Source organism: Mus caroli, unplaced genomic scaffold (genome assembly GCF_978045245.1).
Source record: "Mus caroli unplaced genomic scaffold, Mus_caroli_1 scaffold_11, whole genome shotgun sequence".
NCBI lineage: Eukaryota > Metazoa > Chordata > Mammalia > Rodentia > Muridae > Mus > Mus caroli.
The window spans coordinates 61,539,579-61,559,545 of NW_028227266.1; the positions used below are offsets into that span (position 1 = coordinate 61,539,579).

At 42.5% G+C, this 19,967-nt stretch overlaps 1 protein-coding gene across 2 annotated transcripts in view; it reads right to left on the minus strand.

Annotated features, from left to right (window-relative positions):
* Nucleotides 1–19,967, minus strand: part of Pias1 (protein inhibitor of activated STAT 1) — a 110,754-nt gene that overhangs the window by 84,764 nt on the left and 6,023 nt on the right. The window contains exon 1 of one of the 2 annotated variants that reach the window (XM_021171432.3): nucleotides 18,481–18,560. The exons of the other annotated variant lie outside the window; for it this stretch is intronic. Within the exon in view, the coding sequence (XP_021027091.1) occupies nucleotides 18,481–18,504 (24 nt within the window). The 5' untranslated portion in view covers nucleotides 18,505–18,560. Of the gene's footprint in view, nucleotides 1–18,480; nucleotides 18,561–19,967 lie in introns of those variants that run through there. 2 annotated transcript variants of the gene reach the window in all.

Consider the following 19,967-nt stretch of genomic DNA (forward strand, 5'->3'; position numbering starts at 1 on the left):
CCAGGCAAACATGAAGTGCACAAACATACATGGAGACATATTAAGAAGCCTAAATGGAGATGAACTTTTGACATACACACACACACACAAACACACACAGAGGAGGGAAGAGGAAGGGAGGGGAGGGGAAGGGAGGGGAGAGGGAGGGGAGGGGAGGGGAGGGGAGGGGAGGGGAGGGGAGGGGAGGGGAGGGGAGGGGAGAGAGAGAGAGAAAAGGAATGAACATATTCTATAATTATACAAGGTTTCTCAAATTCTGGATCCCAGAAGTAGGAAAAGCCTGAAGAGCCTGTATCAGAGCTACTTCAGAGTACCAAGAGAATTTACTTGAGTTTACAGAGTTAGAAGGGTGTGAACCCAGACTCCAAAGTCAGATCCCAAGTCCTACACTGAACCTGCTACAATGTAGAGAGGCTGGGAAGGCTTTGAAATCAGGAGCTCAAGATCCACCCAGCCAACATGCTGATACTGCTGAAACAGCAAGCTCCAGCTTCAGCGAGACTAACAAGCACCAACTGCTAGCCTCCACATAGGCAAACACACCTACCCACTTCCATTCATGATACTAACACACACACACACACTCACACGATCCCTCCCCCCCTACACTTGTACATGTTAGCTCAATGGTCAGCCAAGTATATAACACAATACCACATGTCCCTAATCTCAGCAGAGCAAGGAAAATCAAGAGGCCAGTCTGGATGACACAATGACATTCTGCCTTACAACATACAACTGAAAGAAAGGCAACATTATTTAAGTTTCTCTTGCTATTAATAGATTGTAGTTAATTTACCTTAGCAAACACTAGTTTAAAAATAAATGACATTTAAAAAACAACCACTACCACAACCATTGAGGAGGGAGGCAAGAGGCTAGGAGAGAAGAGGAATCCCAGAATCAAAGCACTTGGCCTAAACCTCCCAGCACTGAGTCTTCACCACTGGCTCACACAGACAACCTCATTCCTTCAGATATGCAAAAAAATGTATGAATAAAAAGGAAGCTATTTCACTACAGGGAGAAAGGGAAGCCTATCTGATTCTAGACCTCTGTACCCAAATGCTCAGCACTGCCCTCTGTACTTGTTCCTTTCCATCGACTCTGGAAGACACTGACCAATTCAGGATGAGGGGTTACTTATAAAAAAATGTACTGAACAAGAACTGACCACTGACCATGCACCAGTTTAACCCAAAAGCACTGCCCAGGCCTCCCCCCAACAGTGCTTATATGCACGTGATCCTGCTAAGTAAAGACAGATCTCATTTTTCCTTACAATGGTGCAGAAGAGAGTCAAGACAAACTTTTATATAAAAGTTGCTACATACAGCAAGAATTAGCTTTCTAAAAAGAGTCTGGAATCAAGGGTTATTAATTATCATTGCTCCCATTAGTCTGCATTATTCCTGAGACCAAGTTCAGGAGTAACAAAAGAAAAAAAACCTAAAAACAAGATTACCATGTCATCCAACTAAACCACTCCTGGGTCCATCTACCCAAAGAAACTAAGTCAGCATAAAGCAGAGATGTATGTATGTGACAGCCATGTTTATGACATTAGTCACAACAGCCAACACTGGATCACCTAGATGTCCATCAACAGTTGAAGGGGTAAAGAAAATGTTGTATATACACACAATGAACTTTTATTCTCTCATAAACAAGAAGAAATGATGGCATGAGCAAGAAATGGATGGAACTGGGAAGCACCATGTTAAGTCAAACTCAAAACAAAACAAAATCAAATGCCTTTTCTTTTGTATGTGGAATCCAGAGTGTGCACACACACATGCACTTTGTGTATAAGGGAGTATCTAAGAAGAGGAAGGGGAGCAGCAGGAGTAGAACTAAGGCATGACAGGGAGGGGTATATAAACAAAGGACATGCTATACATGCATGATGCTATATATGCATGAAAATGTCATCATCCAACCAGCATTTCGTATAATGAATGTGTACAAATGGAAAAAAATTAATTCAGGTTTTAATTACACTAACTTCATGTTCTTTTCTCTAATTATAGTTAAATGCAAAACATTATGTAGTGTGTGTTGTGTGTGTGATATGTGGGAGGTATATGCATATGTACATGTGTATCATGTACATAACCAGTACTCACAGGGGCCAGATGCTGCTGCTGAGTCCCCTGCTCTACTGATCTGTCTTATTCCCTCCAGACAGGGTCTATCACTGAATCTAGAGCTAGGATGCCAACCATTAAGGCCTAGCAATCCTCTAGTCTCCAGCTGTTGTATGACAAACCTTTCCTTGGGGAAACACAACACACGTGTCTATTCATTCTAGATAGGGACCCCAGGACAGACCAAAGTGCGGATAGTCCAACTTGGTAAATCCTAAGTTTTACTGGAATGGTAAAGTATGGGTGAGTGGTTGTACCTACAAGAGCAGAAATGACTCAAAAACAGCTGCATCACCAAGACCAGCCCCACATGATTGACAGCTCACAAAAACTGGGAAATCTGCAGTACATAGCACAGCCTTCAGGAAGCTCAATAAGTAGGTGTGTGTCTTTTCCAGGTGACTTTGGTCTAAACAACTTCTAGGCATCTCAACTGGGTTTTGTTTCTCCCAGGCAGTTGTTCTGGTCTCAGAGTCTTCTTTGCAGCTCAGCTTGTCTGAGTTTCTTTGCAGCTCTGTTCAGCTAGCCTCAGAAGGAATCTCAGCCTTTCCTCTGTCTGACAGGTATGGCCCTAGTGAATATGAGTTTCAGGGACTTCCTGAAGTTGTTTAAGTTGTTTACCTTCCTGATTAAAGAGCTTTCCTACAGGATGGAATATTTCAATCTTGAAGAAGCTGTTTTATTTATACCACTACTCTACACAGTACAGGAGTCACAGGTCCATGGCTGCATCCAGCTTTTAACCTGGGTTTTAGGGACTTGAACTCAGGCCCTAATGCTTGCATAACAAGCACTTTTAGCACCAAACCATCTCTCCAAGTGCCTCTAACCTCCCCTTTTTAAAATTAAATTTTAAAAAAGATTTATTTATTTATATGTATGAATACACTGTTGCTGTCTTCAGACATATCAGAAGAGGGCAGATCTTGTTATAGATGGATGTCAGCCACCATGTGGTTGCTGGGAATTGAACTCAGGATCTCTGGAAGAGCAGTCAGTGCTCTTAACCACTGAGCCATCTCTCCAGCCCTTAAAATAATTTTTATATGTAGTTATTTTGTCTGCACATGTGTCTGTGCACTACTTGTGTGCCTATGAAGGCCAGAAGACATTATCAGATCCCCTGGGGATCAAACCTGGACCCTCTGCAAGAGCAGCCAGCGTTCTTAACAGCTGAATCATCACTCCAGCCATTGCACAACTCTTAAAGAGGTCTTTTACCTTTAAGAGGCTACAATATTGTGAAATCTCATTAGAAGGACTTCTAGACCAGTGTTTCTTTTCCAGTCTTTCCTAGGCTAGCCTTAGACTCCCTATGGAACTTAGGTTGACCTCAAACTTACAGCAATCCTTCTGCCTCAACCACTCAAGTGATAGGGTTACAGACATGCACCTCATCTGATTTTCTTCCGGTCTTAAAATTCTACAAAGACACTGGAGGAAAGGAGAAGCCAGTTTTCCAGACCCCATCCTGAGAAGTACAGATGGGCTGGGATGACCAGACAGAGGATGGGGTGACCAGAACCCTAAGAAGTGCAGGGGTAGGGTGACCTGAATGTATTATATGCATATACGAAGTTGTCAAAGAATGGGGAAAAAAGTGTAGACAAAAATATAAAAGGACCCAGTTGTATAGCTGTTTGGCTTTCATCCCAAAAGGGAGAGACAGAAAACAAACATGTAAATTATAAATCAATCACAGATATATTTGCAAGAGCTAAGCTCTGCTAGAGAGGAAATTATTAGCTACAATTGGGTTAGAGCACATCTCACAGACTGTTCATTTGTCCATACACTTCTCATTCATGACAATGCAGGGTTGAGACATAACCTCAAAAAAACCAACAAATCAAATAACCAACAACAGAACTAAATATCCCTCATACTGTGAAAGAAGGAAAGCACTCCCAGCACATTCGTCCAGCACACTGGCTGCAGAGACACAGGACACCACTAAAAGCTATGGGTCGGCCAACTTGTTAGTGGATACTTTCTCTATAAGCAAACGCTTTTTTGTCTTTTAAACTATAAAAAATGTCAGAAATGGAGTAAAAGGGACAGTCTCATTTGAAACTAGAAACTCCTGTAGTAGAACTCTTCATATTTTTTCAAAAAATATTTACATTATCACAGTTTTTATATTCTTGAAAATGGAGGCTCTTGCCTCTCTTGTTCTCTTGTTTCTCTCTTGCCCACTTGGGCTCTTCCCTTCCCCGCTCCCTTCCCTATTCCCTTCCCCCCCCCCCCCCCACCTGTTCATGGCTGGCTTCAACTTCTCTACTCTCTCCCTCTTTCTGCCTTTCTCTGTCTCTACTACCCTCTTAACTTCCCTCCCTATGCCCTGAATAAACTCTATTTTATAAAAAAAGAAGGGAGGGAGGGAGGGAGGGAGGGAGGGAGGGAGGGAGAGAGAAAGAAAGAAAGAAAGAAAGAAAGAAAGAAAGAAAGAAAGAAAGAAAGAAGGATAGCCCTTTCCCTTTGTGTTGAATCTATCAAAACTAAGTTACTAGGATTGGAGCTGAAGCTCAATGGAAGAACTCTTTGCCTATCATAGAAGAGGCCCTGGTTTGAACCCCAGGACTACAAAGAAAAAGAAAAATCTACTGTATTACAAATCAAAATAGAAAACATTGGATTTTGTCTTAATTAGGGTTTCTATTGCTGTGATAAACACCATGACTGAAAAGCAACTCCAGGAAGGGGTTTCTTATTTAATTGTAGTATATCCTACGTTAAAAGTCCATCACTGAGGGAAGTCAGCACAGAAACTCAAAAGGCATGTGCTGGGGATTAAAGGTGTGCACTACCACACCTGACTTTCAAAATGACTTTTAATAAATAACAAATGTTCATTGTTAGACAGGGCTATACAAAGAAACTCTGTCTCAAAAAACCAAAAGTCATTTCAAAAGCTTGGTGGTACACCTACCAGCATTTGGTAGGTGCAAAGAGGAGAAAAGGAGGTTGAAGGTCAGTGCCTGGACTATAGTTCCATTTAGTAGAGTGTTTATCTAGCAGGAAACTCTGAGAAGCCCTGAGTTCAATTTCTAGCACTACAAAAAACAAACAATGTGGTACATGTCTATAATCCTAACACTTTAAAAGTGAACACAGAAAGATCACAAGTTCAAGGTCATCTTAGGTACATAGAGAACTTGAGGCTAGCCTGGGATCCCTGAGACCCTTTCTCAAAACAACAACAAAAACAAATTTAAAACCAGCTAGGACTACATGAAATCCTATCTCAACAAACAAAAATTCATTGGTCTAATCTCCATTCCAATTGATCTTTTCTCATACATGACTTTATAAAACCATGCACTGGTTATTTAAAAAAAAAAAATGTTGAGTTCAACTGAGCATGGTGGTTCCACACCTAAAATCCTAGCACTTGAAAGAGGCAGGAGGGTCATGCTGAGCTACATCCACAGTCCAAAACCAGCCTAGGCTACATGAAATCTCATGTCAAAACATGGAGACTTTGCCAAGTTCCACACTTCTTCAAACAGTGATGCAGCTCACTACTGTCTAAAGCACAGCTCACTTACTCATATCACACCAATTGCATCAAAGGAGTAAAGTGTGCAATCTGTCAAACTCATAGTGGCAAGTGCAGTAGTTTTCCAAAATTCAATTTCCCCTTGAAAGCTTAAATTTTATCATTAGCAATGAATACTGTCAGTTGTTTTCCTTGTAGTGACAGGCTTACTTTATTTTCAAGAAAATGTATGCCAAATACCACCCTGCTCTGTATAACCACACTTTGCCAAGCAATTATTTCAAGTAAAAATAGTGTTCTACTTAGAAAGGCAGCTAGTTTAGTTTGCTGCTCAACAACTGCACAAAGCTCTTTTCTGAACTAATCATCAGGCCTGCTATCAGGAGAAGCACTTCAAACAACATGCTCTAAAAGGTAAGCTAAGACGGGCTCAATGACAAATCACTAACTTTTATTCCTTCATCAAGGGCATTAAATGTAACCAGTCAGTCTTCCTGCGTTCCCACACCATGTGTGTACACTTTTACTTGCTTGAGAGAGAGAGAGAAAGAAATAGAAAGAGAGAGGAAGAGAAAGCATGTGTATGTGTGTGTATGTGTGTGTGTGTGTGTTGAGAATCATATTGAGGACCTCAGGCAAACTAGGCAAACTAGGCAAACATTCTACTATCCAAGCACATAACCAGTTTGTTTTATTTTTAAAGCATATATCTATTTCAATTCCAAAAGTCTGATGATGAGACTACACCACTGGTATAATTCAGTCACACCACAGCAGGGATCTTGAAAATCACAATGGCTTTATTCATCTCTGATGTTATAATTGTCAGCATACCAAACAATGTCCTACTGGTACTAGAAAAATGGTTTTGACCTAGAGATACCCAAGGAAACACCAGGAGTCTGAGAAACAACCCCTGTGATAGTAATAGTTGATGCATTGCACTTATAATCATAAAACACATACATTTTCTGCTTAAGTAATTATATATACGCTCAAGCCAATAGTCTAGTACCTCACATTCAAAACACATAAATGAATGGAAGAATGTGAGACACTTTGTAAATAATAAACAAATCCTAGCTACTACACTATAACCCAAGTTCTAAGCATGGAATGTTATGGTTTAATATGAGTGTCCCCACAGGCTCGTGTGGGTCAGAACTTGGTCCCCAGCAGCAGGTACTATTTTAGAAACTAGTGGAAGAAACCTTAAGAGTGGGGCCCTGATAGAGGACGTCAGTTACCAGGGAGTGGCTTTTGAAGGGTGCCTTGTCCCTGGCCCCCTCCTCTCTGGTGGCTCTCCTTAAGCTCCTGCCACCATGATGTTTAGCTCTACCACAGGCCTGCAGTAATGGAACAAACCTGGGCTGAAACCTCAGAAATCAGGAGCCACAGTAACCCTCCTTTCCCCTCCTCGGGTTGCTCGGTCAAGTGTCAAGAACCCTGACAACTCCTCCTCATTCCTTTTTTGGGTAACTTGTAGAAGCCTGGAATCTACAACAATCACAATCTCTCTCTGTCTCTGTCTCTGTCTCTGTCTCTGCATCTATCTATTTAATTTCAAGACAGGGTCTCATTATGTACTCCTAGCTGATCTGGAAGTCACTACATATGTAAACCAGACTGGCCTCCAGCTGCCCCAGTCACCTGAGTGCTGGTGATCAAAGGAGCCACCATCCCAGCCACAGTGATTTTAAAGTACTGGGAAAGCATTTACCTCATTCATATGTGCAAGTACATGTCAATTAAAAAGATATTATGATATAAATAAAGCACCTTAAAAACAGAAAAAAATAAATAACCTTTGGAGAGATACTTTAAAATTTTAAAAACAAAACTACCTAGTTACTCTGAAACTTTTCTGATCCTTAAGAATAAGACCCATGTGACAATTTTTTAGGAAAACACCTTAAATTCACCATATAAGTACAAGTTAGCTAAGTTCTATTTTAAGCACTGTGTCATGTAACTAGAAACAAACTTGCTCACATTCAGAAACTTAAATGCAGAAGTGCTTTGTTGTGCACTACCAGAACCTCATAAGGCCACAGTCCATTTTTCCTTAAGCCAACACCCTTACCTGTTACATTCATCACATCTACTTTTTTGTTGTTTTGTTTTTCAAGACAGGATTTCTCTGTGTATAACTCTTGTCATGCTGGAACTCTCTCTGTAGATCAGTGTCTTAGTCAGGGTTTCTATTCCTGCATAAACATCATGACCAAGAAGCAAGTTGGGGAGGAAAGGGTTTATTTGGCTTACAATTCCATACTGCTGTTTATCACCAAGGAAGTCAGGACTGGAACTCAAACAGGTCGGGAAGCAGGAGCTGATGCAGAGGCCATAGAGGGATGTTCTTTCCTGGCTTGCTCAGCCTGCTCTCTTATAGAACCCAAGACTCCCAGCCCAGAGATGGTCCCACCCACCAGGGGCCCTTTCCCCCTTGATCACTAATTGAGAAAATACAGTTGGATCTCATGGAGGCATTTCCTCAACTGAAGCTCCTTTCTCTGTGATAACTCCAGCTGTGTCAAGTTGACACAAAACTAGCCAGTACAATCAGGTTGCCTTAAACTCAAGAGATCTGCCTGTCTGTCTCTGCCTCCAGAAGAATCAAAGGTGTGCACACCTCCACTGCCTGGCCCTGTCACATCTATCTTCAAATCCAACCCCAACACTAATACTGGACTAGTTACACTAAATGTAGTACAGCTAAATAAACAGCTCAATAGTAGACCATGTGCTTACCCATGCACAAGACCCTGGATTTGATTCTCAGAACCAAGAGGTGGGGTGGAGGGAGGGGTGGTAATTACTTTCAACAGCAGCATAACAAAGTATCAAACACTCCATGCAGTCTTGTAGTCCCAGCAAGTGGAAAACTGAGGCAAGATTACTATCAGTTCATGGGCAGCCTGGGATACACAGCATAACCCAGTTTCAAGACTCTAAAAACAAGTACTTAGAACTTTTTGTTTTCCTTCTGCAGCAGTCAGGGCTAAAGTCAATGAGTAACTTCAATGTTATACGTGGTGCTTAACAACCCACCCACTGCCCCAGTTCCAAGATACCCAACAGGTACGCGCATGGTCCACATCCAAAAACATTATCCTGGACCAACTATCCAAGTTAATCTAAGAACCAACATGGAAAGAGTAAAGACATGACACTGTTCAGAGATGCTTCCAATTTAGACTGCCACAGCAGACATGTGCATCAGCCTGGGTCCCAAGGAGAACAAACAGTAACATCATTTGTGAAGCTGAAAGATAGTAAACATCTACTAGGAGGCAACACAGTCAGCAACAGAGCAAATGAGTAACTGCTCTTCAAGTCATAGACCTTTCTGCTACAGCCAAGAAAGTACAAGACACACAAAATGGTCTGCAGTCAAACTGGAGAGAGCCCTGCGTATCATACCAGCTAAGACTGACTGTTAAAGGCAAAGCTACTGAAGGTTTCTTATTTTTTGTTTTGTTCACTTAACTTTTTGTGGATTTTTTTGGGAGGTGGGGAGGGCAAGGGGTGGGTCAGACAGTGTTTCTCTCCATAACTCTGCCTGTTCTGGAACTTGTTCTGTAGACCAGGCTGGCCTCAAACTCAAGAGATCTACCTGCCTCTGCCTCCCAAGTGCTGGGATTAAAGGCGTGCGCCACCAGACCTAGCTCCACAAAGAGTGTTTATAGACAGAAGTCACAGGGTGAAGGAACAGTGTGTGTGAAATTAACATGACAACCAAAAAGAGAAACTGAAAGCAAGAACAGCAGAAAAGGTAAGGAAGCGATGGTTTCAAGTACATGAGCATTTGCACCAAGCAGTGCTATCAATATCCAGAACTGGCTCCGATTTAAAACAGTCACACTTGTTTCATTTTCTTGATTTAAGAAAAAAATAAAAGGTGGTTTCTTGACCAAAGTCTGAGGGAAAGGCTTTTCCTGCCTTTTCACATGAGACCACTGAAACCAAAAGCAGAGGGCTTAGAACACAGGAGGAAAGCCTAGGTAGGATTAGCAAAGCACAGGGCAACCTTGCCAGCGCTGTGCACAGGAGGGAGCTATACCCTGATAAAGCCTCAAGCAGGCCACACCGTGCACTGTAGTGGCTGCCCTTAGAGTCAGCTACACAGAATCTACTGCTCTGTGCCTCGGCTCACCCCAGGGGTCGTCTGTGAGTCACTATGTAACTATCTAAAGCCAAAGCATAAATCCTGGGTCATCCACACTTATAGGACAAAACAACTAAGTACTTCAAAAACTTCTGCCGCCTACTCAGAAAGAACACTAATGAGCAAATTTACAACGAATTTAGAACACAATCTATCCCACAGCTTAACTTCATCACTCGTTCCTTCCATGGTTCACGACTTTCCAGATACAGCAGTGCCCTCGCCAGGGATGGTAGCACACACCTGCAACCTCGGCATTCGGGAAGATGAGAAAAGAAAACCCTGAGTTTGAGACTAGCCCAGACTACACAGTGACAGAGCCTTGAAAAGAAAAAAGCATTCTTAACTTACATGTGCACTTATTAATTACTATAACCCAAAAAGGTTTCTTCTTAAAATAGAAAAATATTTTCACAGCCTATGTAACCTTTCCATAACTAGCTCCTCCAAACAGCATTACCTACCAATTTAAAACCATGGCAACACTGATTTCACATTAAAAAATGAAAAGTTGTTCTCATTTCCACTTTCTCTATATTAACGTTCAATAAAGTTTCAGCATGCCATTTAAAACTGACAAGGACCTAGTCCACAAAACTCACAATATTTGATTACTTTAATATAATTTCCAAACTCAAACATACTTGAAATCAATTAAATATGCTATATCATCATGGAGTTCATTCTTTATCAATGTAATCTCACCTGCCACACAAAAGAAATAGCAACAATGAAGGTTAAACAAGAAATAAGCTAAAAGCTACTAATCCACTCCACTTAGGGCACCTGAATCAGAAAGAGCTGCACTGTTCTCTACACAGCTCTAGGGTCTGAGGTGTTAAAATCATTTGCAAAGCTCTATACAAGGCTATCTGCCAAAGCATGAACATCATAAGAAGGGTTCACTACCAGGCCCCTCCCCAAAGAGAACCAACTTTATAAAGTTGAGCTACTAAAAGAATAAAATAGAAAGCAACCTCGATCTGTATCTACAAACTTGAAAGGCTTGTCACAAAAATAACAGATTACAAAAAGTATCAGCTGTGGATATAGTTCAGATGATAAACTGCTTGCTTAACATTCATGATACTCTTTTTTTTTTTTTTTTTTTTTTTTTGGTTTTTTTGAGACAGGGTTTCTCTGTGTAGCCCTGACTGTCCTGGAACTCGCTTTGTAGACCAGGCTGGCCTCGAACTCAGAAATCCGCCTGCCTCTGCCTCCCGAGTGCTGGGATTAAAGGTGTGCGCCACCACGCCCGGCTCATGATACTCTTGAGTTCAATTCCCAGCATGACATACATCAGGCTTGCCTATAACCCCAACATGGAAGGTGGAGAGGAGGATCAGGAATTCAAGGTCATCCTACATTGAATAGGGAACTTAAAAGACAACCTGAGCTATAGGTGACAATATTAATACGTGTGTATGTATACTGTATGTATACTAGGCATGTGTGTGTCTGTCTACATATATATGTACATATACATATATATATATATACAATTTTTAATACTGTGATTCTTTCTTGTGAATAGATATACATATATACACACATGTGTGTATACATATATATATACATATATACACACATATATGTGTGTATACATATATATACACATATATACACACATATATGTGTATATACATATATATACACATACATACATATATACATGTATGTATGTGTATATATATACCTACAATCACTGAAAGTCTACATATAGATCCCCAGATATTAAACTGTAGTGTTTCTTTTTCTTTGTTTTGTTTTTTTGGTTTTTTTTGAGACAGGGTTTCTCTGTGTAGCCCTGGCTGTCCTAGAACTCACTCTGTAGACCAGTCTGGCCTCGAACTCAGAAATCTACCTGCCTCTGCCTCCCGAGAGCTGGGATTAAAGGCGTGTGCCATCATGTCCGGCTGAGACTGTCTCTTTTTAAAAACCCAAACAGTGAGGGTTTGGAGATGACTCAGTGGCTAGGTAAGAGCTGGCTGCTCTTCAGAAGCCAGGGTTTGATCCCTAGCATCCACAAAACAGAGAAACATTCTGTAATTCTAATTCCAGGGGATTTGATGCCCTCTCCTGGCCTTTGTGGGCACTGCATGAAAATAATGCATAGATATACACTTAGGCAAACACTCAAAGGCATAAAATAAAAATAAAACCTCAAAATTAAAAGAGGAAAAAAAAAAGGAAGAAAAAAACAAAACTGACTGGGCAGTGGTGGTGCACGTCTTTAAACCCAGCACTCAGGAGGCAGAGGCAGGGGAAGCTCTGAGTTTGAGGCCAGCCTGGTCTACAGAGTGAGTTCCAGAACAGCCAGGGCTACACAGAGAAACCCTGTCTTGAAACAAACAAACAAACAAACAAACAAACAAACAAACAAACAAAAGATCCTGTCTCAAAAAAAAAATTAAAAGAAAGAAAATTAATTTGTAGGATTCCAACTAATAAAGTCCAAATGTTTTTAAAGAGAGATTTGCAAAACCAGGCACGTTAGCACTCATCTTAATCCCAGCCCTCTGGAGTAAAAGGAGGGCAGCTTTTTATGAGTTCAAGGCCAGTTTGGTCTACATCGTAAGATACAGACCAGCCAGATATCTACATTGGAAATGCATAGTCCCCACAAAATAGCCAGGCATAGAACTAAAGGAAATGTCTTAGCAACATTACAATACTTAGTGAGCTAGGCATCTTAAACAACTCCAGGATTGCCTTGGCATCTTAGGGAGGCCGGCTGGTAACACTTGCCCTGGCTAGGCTTCCTTACCTTGCTCATTCCCCTCCTACTATGTCAAAGAACTATGCGAAAAGCAAATCTTATGTGATACATTATAAACTGAATAGCACTACAAAACTAAGGTATCAAGTATTCTTCAAACAGTAAAAGAAGAGAGTAGAGGGCTGGAGAGATGGCTCAGTGGTTAAGAGCACTGACTGCTCTTCCAGAGGTTCTGAGTTCAAATCCCAGCAACCACATGGTGGCTCACAACCATCTGTAATGGGATGTGACATTGTACTCATAAAATAAATAAGTAAATTTTAAAAAAGAAGAAACAGTAGAGTATAGTGGCTTATGCCCATCATCCGAACACTTAGGAGAGACATGCAACAAGGAGCTCAAGGTTTTCTGCAGCCACACGGTGAGTTTAGGGCCAGTCAGAGCTACACAAAAAAGAAATGCTTAGTGACAGAGCTGAACACTTAAGAAAACAGTACCATCAATTCTGTGAAGTAATGAACCAAGCTCTTGTTTAGTTTTTAGTATGCTACAGCTTATAAAAATTCCACTTTCTGAAGGCAGATACTTCTTCCTAGACCCCACTACAAACACAACCACTTTATTTTCTTACCCCTAGTTACCAGCATGAAAGGGTACAAATTACACTGAAATCAAAAGCCTCAGCATGAACCCTGGAACAGCATGCTGATGGAGTTCACCAGGAGAAACCCAAGGTTAATCAGCTACTGCAATCAAAGGGGATTAGGAGACACTCTTGGAAGAGAAAGACAATGCAGTCACCCAGAGAAAACCAGCAAGGAAAAGGCGGCAATATTTCAAAACAATTACATCAACTACTTAAAAACTTAAGTGTTTTTCAAATTGTTTTAAAATACTGTTCCCAAGAAGTGACATAAAACAAAAGCCATCTAAATGCAGCACTTCATAAAAGCAAGTCAAAGAGATTAAAATCAAATCCATGAATAAAATGTCAGACTTACTTGCTTCTATGTGAAATAAAAGCAGACAAATTACACCACAGAGATCAAAACTAAGTGGTTATTTGTTGAAAATAAAGAGACAGATATGACAACAAAATGTACGGATACACTTCCACAGCAGATACTTTAAAAGTAGGCTTCCCTGCTCATTGGATTCCATTATTTACTCCTTGAAAGTGATGAATCCTTCCCCATTGCTCCTTCTATGAGTTAAACAGCAATACAACTTGAGTTTTTGTTTTGTTTTGTTTTGTTTTTCGAGACAGGGTTTCTCTGTATAGCCCTGGCTGTCCTGGAACTCACTCTGTAGACCAGGCTGGCCTTGAACTCAGAAATCCACCTGCCTCTGCCTCCCAAGTGCTGGGATTAAAGGCGTGCGCCACCTTTGTTTGTTTTTTTTTTTTAAGATTATTTTTAAGATTTATTTACTTTAATGTATATGAGTACACTGTAGCTGTCTTCAGACACAGCAGAAGAGAGCATCAGATCCCATTACAGATGGTTGTGAGCCACCATGTGGTTGCTGGGAATTGAACTCAGGACCTCTGGAAGAACAGTCAGTGCTCTTAACTGCTGAGCCATCCAAAACTTGAGTTTTAATGCAAAAGACATTTAAGAAAAAATAATAACTTTGGAAGGTGAGTGTGGTGGCTCATGCTGAGATCCCAGCATTCTGGAGACTGAGGCAAAAAGGCTGTCACCTCCAGGCCATCATGAACTGCAGAGTGAATCCTGACTCTAAAAGAAAAATGTTTATTTTTGTTATCATTGTGTTTTTTTCTTCATTTAGACCAGAGGTTCTCAACCTGGTATTGACCCCCTTTAGAGGTAGAAGACCCTTTCACAGGAGTGGCTTTTCAGATATGCCAAACATCAAATATTTAAATTACAACTCATAATAAGTAGCAAAATTACAGTTATGAAGTAGCGACGAAATAATTTTATGGTTGGAGTCACCACAACATAAGGAACTGTATTAAAGCATTAGGAAGGTTGAGAACCACTGTTTTAGGGTGTTTTGTGGTCATCTGAGTCTTTTTTTTTTCCTCTTTAGTTTTAACCTGGTTTATTTTCTAGACAGTCTTGCCATGTAAGGCTAGGGTGGCCTAGAACTCACATTACTCAAATCTTAACCTTCTAAGTTACTAGGATTAAAGGCAAGGGAGCTGTCTAAAAATAAATAAATAAATGAATAAAATATATTTTTTTAAAGGCATGGTGACACAGTCCTTTAATCACAGCACGGCAGAGGCAGAAGCAGAGGCAGGCAGATCTTTGTGAGTTGGAGGTCAGCCTGGTCTACATAGCAAGTTCCAGGCCAGCCAGAGCCACAGAGAGAGACTGTTTTAAAAAAAAAAACAAATCAGAGTAACTACAATGAAACTGTCAGGTTATCACTACCAAGATCACTTGGGCTGCACATCCTCCCCGTTTGAAGTGCCTTCACCTTCACAGCCTCCCAGAAATCATTTGTGGGTATTCCCCTAATGAAAACTTGAACTCTTCATAAGCAGAAGTGCACAGAGAACTCATTTTGATATGTATGACTCAATCTACTTTGTACTGGCAATATATTCAGGCTTGCACTATCCCTACAGGGGCTTTGGATCTGTTTTTCCCATCTGATCTTAGCAGAATCACTATAGATTTAAAAGGATTCACTAAAAGGGCCATTAGGAAAATAATTATAAATACAATCCACAGCACAGTCAAATGTGGGCTGTGAATTGGGATAAGGAAAAAAAAATTAGTGTTGCCTCAGCAGTTCCCATTAGAGTTCTGTATTTTCATTTAAAACTTAAAAATAAAAAAATCTAGGGTTCCCCCTAATTATTTAGACTTTCCCTATTTTATTAGGATATATAACCAATATCTTTCACACATGACTCACACAAACACATGCACACCCTAAAGAAAATATTTCTGAAAGGAATATATTCCAAACTTCACTGTACACACACACACACACACACACACAAAGATATGCATTCCTGTTATCATCTCCCCTACTCTCCAAGGCAGTAATACCACAATGAGCCTTAACAGAACTTTTACCACAGCTATCACCAGCTATGTAATCTATCATAGCTCCTCTAAGTCTCAGGCACACACAATGACACACCAATGTGTCAAAACACTTATTATAATTTGAAAAATTATACAACAGAAACATAAGAGTGGAAAACAAACCCTCTGGAAATCTTAAGTAGCTTTTAGAGAGGGTGAAAAAATGGAGACCAGTTTTAGAAAAATACCATTTCCCATTAAGTGTTCAGTGTCTGTGTGATACTGACTCATTTCTGTAAACAGTAAACTTTACCTAACAAGACTCACACCAGGAATCTCATCTATCCCCACAAGCACTCTCCTTTCTTTTTTCTTTTTCTTTATTTGTTTGCTCAAGACATGATCTTACTAAGTAGCTCTGCCTATCCTGGAACTTACTCTGTAGATCAGCTGATCCTCAAAAAGAGATTCACCTGCCTCTGCCTCCCAAGGGCTGGGATTAAAGGTATGGGGCCACTATGCCTGGCCCCAAAGGCACTTTCTTAAAATAGAAACAACAAAGGTACTCTGTTCTTTGCAGGTACTTTTCCATAAGGTGTTCAAGCCTTACTACATGGTCCATGTATAAAAAACTTGGCCAGCTATTTTTCAAATTGACTCCTAAAAAGTATTAGGAAGCAAAGATAAGACAGCAACAACTCTGAGGAAGATGGGGGTGGCACATGCTTTTAATCCCAGCACTTGAGAAGCAGGAGGCAGGCAGATCTCTGAGTTCTGAGTTTGAGGCCAGTCTGTTCTATAGAGTGAGTTCCAGGACAGCCAGGGCTATACAGAGAGAAACCCTGCCTCAAAACAAAATCAAAAACAAAAGGTGACAGTAACATAGTGACAGAAAAATAATTACATAAAATACACATACTTGAGCTCTGGGTTTTTTGTTCGTTTGTTTTTATGCAAGGTGGTTGTCTCCAAAATGTCAAATTTCAGAGGCTTTCTTGGTGAAATCAATAGTCTGAAATTGGGATAAAAGAAACTATCCAAGTCAGGTATGGTGGTGAATGCCTTTAATCCCTTTAATCCTAGCACTAAGGAAGCAGAGGTTAGAAGATCCCTGAAGTTCAAAGCCTGTATGGTCGGGCTACACAGTGAGTTCCAGGCCAACCTCAGCAACATAGCTTAGCGAACCTTTGTCTTTAAAAAAAAAAAAAAAAAGGGGAGGGGGGCGCTATCCATTAACATTTTCTGTCTTAAACAAGTTAGTAATTAGAAGTAAACTTAAAAAAAAACCCAAATACCCAAATCTTGTACAAAAATCTTGATATGTTAACACTCCAAAGTTACTAAGGAAAAAAAGATCTTCCAGTGAGGCTTTTATACACACACACACACACACACACAGGTGCACGGAAAGAAAAGTGTCCAGAAACAAAGGTAGTTGTCTGCTTGTTTTAGAAGTTATTTCATTATAATGGGGAAAATAATAATTTTCATTTATTATAAAAAGAATTTCTAAATCTCCCTGAGGATTTACAATTGCATAGCCCAATCTCCACTCTGACAGAGATGTGCTATAACCAGCTGCTTGGTTCGCACACAGGAAGCCAGAGAATGGAATACCGTGTTCAGAGCCTCTAAATAATATGCGTTAGTTAAGAACTGACTGCCTGCTACTAAACCAGAATTATTCAAGCAGAGACCCATTTGTCACAATCCAATCATAAGGGTTCCACCAGCCCTCCCCCAACTGCTTGTGTTGTGATATATGTGCTTCAGTAAAGGAGCCATCGTCAGGTAAAGATTGGGGTGGGAGAAAAAGCGGGGGAAAAGGGGGCACCCTTTCATCTAATTTCGCGAGGCATGAGTAATTGGTACAGTTGAGAGGAACGATGGAACGTTCTATTTATTGGAGGTTGGGGTGGGATGGGGGGTGGGTGGGTGGGAGGAGAATTTCGTTTAAATCAACATGGCCAGCAAGATGTCCCTAACAAACAAAAGGCAACGGGGGATATAAACACGAACCATTCACCTCCATCAGCTATAGCATCGCCATCATGGTGTGTTTAGAGACCCCCAAGGCTGCTCTCATCTGCCACACCAGAGACAGCAAGAGTGCAGAGAGGTGGCTGCATCCCCACCACCGCTCCCAAAAGCACACTCTTTCAATGGGTTGCTCCCCCCCATCACACACACACCCTCCCCGGTGGTCCGAAATCAAGAGAGAAACAGTAACGTCCCGCCCGGGCAGACTCCCCCTGCAACCCTTTAGCCGAACCCCCAACGCCGGCTCCGGGCTCGCTAAACTTTCCAAGAGCTTCTCCCTCGTATTCCCTAGCCGATCGCCCCGGGATCGCGCATTCCCACTGGCCCGGCACCCACTGACAGGCGGGCGGGCAGCGGCGGCAAGCGGGGCGGGGGCGCCTGGGCGCCGCGGAGGGGCGGGGCGGCCGGAGCCAAGTTCCCGGGGGTCCGAGAGCTGCGCCTGACAGGAGCCCGGGACGGCGAAAGAGGAAGAGGAAGCGGCAGCGGGGCAGTTTTCCCGATCCCCCTCTTCCCAGAGCAGCCTACACCCCCCCACCCCCTGACTGCCCGTGGAGGGGGGGCGGGGAGGCGGGCTGCAAGGTAAGGCACCCGGGCCCCGGGGACCGCCGCTGCCGCCACGTCCCGACTCACTCTCTCTTCGCCCCGCCACCCCCGCCAGAGGCGCCCACAACAATAACACGCCGGGGACGACCCGTCAGCGCCCCCGAGGCACCCGGGGCCCACGGCCCGCCGCAGCCAGGCCCCCTCCACTGAGGCCCGGAGCGCCTCTCCCGCCTACAACTCCAGACCCGGGTGGAGCCCGGCCCGAGCGGGCCCCCCAGGGTCCGACCCATCCCCCCGGCAGCCGCGGCGCCGTCTCCGCGGCCGAATATTAGAAGTGAATTCGAGCTGCGCTTTACCTTTAGTTCCGCACTGTCCGCCATCTTGCGTCTGTCAGCGCAAGCGCAGTGAAGCTCGCCGGGGGCCGCGCTGGACCCTCCCCTCTAGCGGACTTGACTCCGCCTCCACCCCGCCCCTCAGCCTTCCCGCTCCGCCCCTGGCCTCCGCCCCACTCCAGGAGCTCGCTGCCCCGCCCCGGGCACGCACAGCTGCGAGACCCACACGCACTATTTAAATAATGGCGCCAAGCGGGAGTTTGACAGTTACTACCCCCTCAGCCTCCCCGCCCCCACACCGACCGGGCCAGGAGCGCCCAGGGAAGAGGCCACATCTGGGGAGGTGTTGGCCTCAGTCTCGTCCTTGGGCTGCCCTCTAAGCCCCAGTTGACTGAAGCCACGGCGCGCCCCCATCCGCAAGATGCGTTCTGCACCTGTACCCTACCAGGCTGCCGGTCGATCACAATTAGCCAATTAGTCAGTTTCGTCTAAGGAGAATTTGACGAAGCGTTTCTGGGTTTATGCAGATCCTCATGATGAGGCAGTTAGGCCAAAAAAGAAAAAAAATATATCATTCCCATGGTATCTTTTCCGAAATAAAAGCTCTGAGGGGGAAAAGCGACTCTCCTAAACAGCATTTAACAGTAGTAGCTAAGGCAAATTCTGAAGACATTTATTCATCGCGTCACCCTGGGTAGTCAGAAATTAGAGAAGATCCCTGACCTGTCGCTCATGGGGTACAGATCTGTGCACTAGTAAAGATATAATTACTAATGGTGATGAACAGCATAGAGATTAAAAGGCTCATTAAGAGAAAAATGGATTAGGGGGAGGTGAGCTTAATCCCAGAAGGGTTTTCTTCACCTACATTGATATTTAGACTTAAAAAAAGATTATTTCATACCTACTCCTATCTACTAAAAGCTTCCTTCCTTCAAAACCCCAGCCTTTTTTAACTGATCAACTTTTTACTATGAAAATCCTCTTAACATTTGGGTTGCTCTGAATTCAAGGCCAGGTCCTGACCAGTGACCTGGATTATTTCACTCCCACATGCCCACATTTTTTACTCCAGTATCTTTATAGTTCCAACCCCCTTTCTTCAAGGAATCTTTTTCATCAGCATATAAGCATAACCAAAATTCCTTACTTAAATTTACACTTCCTCTGAATCCAAAATTACCTTCAATGGGTACTCTATTTCTCCGCTTTCTTCACTGAATAAATTCACAAACAAGACTTCCTTTTTCTACAAGTACTTGTTCCCATTTCTTCAGTGGCATTACCTCCCAACCTATCCTGAGGCAGCTACACTGCGGGCCCTATCTTGAGCTCTCATCTACACCTTTTCAAAGCCCACTCTCAGTTCCCAGGGCTTACCTCAATTGCCTAGAGGGAACTGCTAACAGTTGATGTGATTGCTTTCTCTGGAAACAGAGTTCTTGAACTTTCCTCCACATCACTGCCACTGTCCCAGCATTCCATTCCTGTCTCTTTACTAGGTAGCTTCC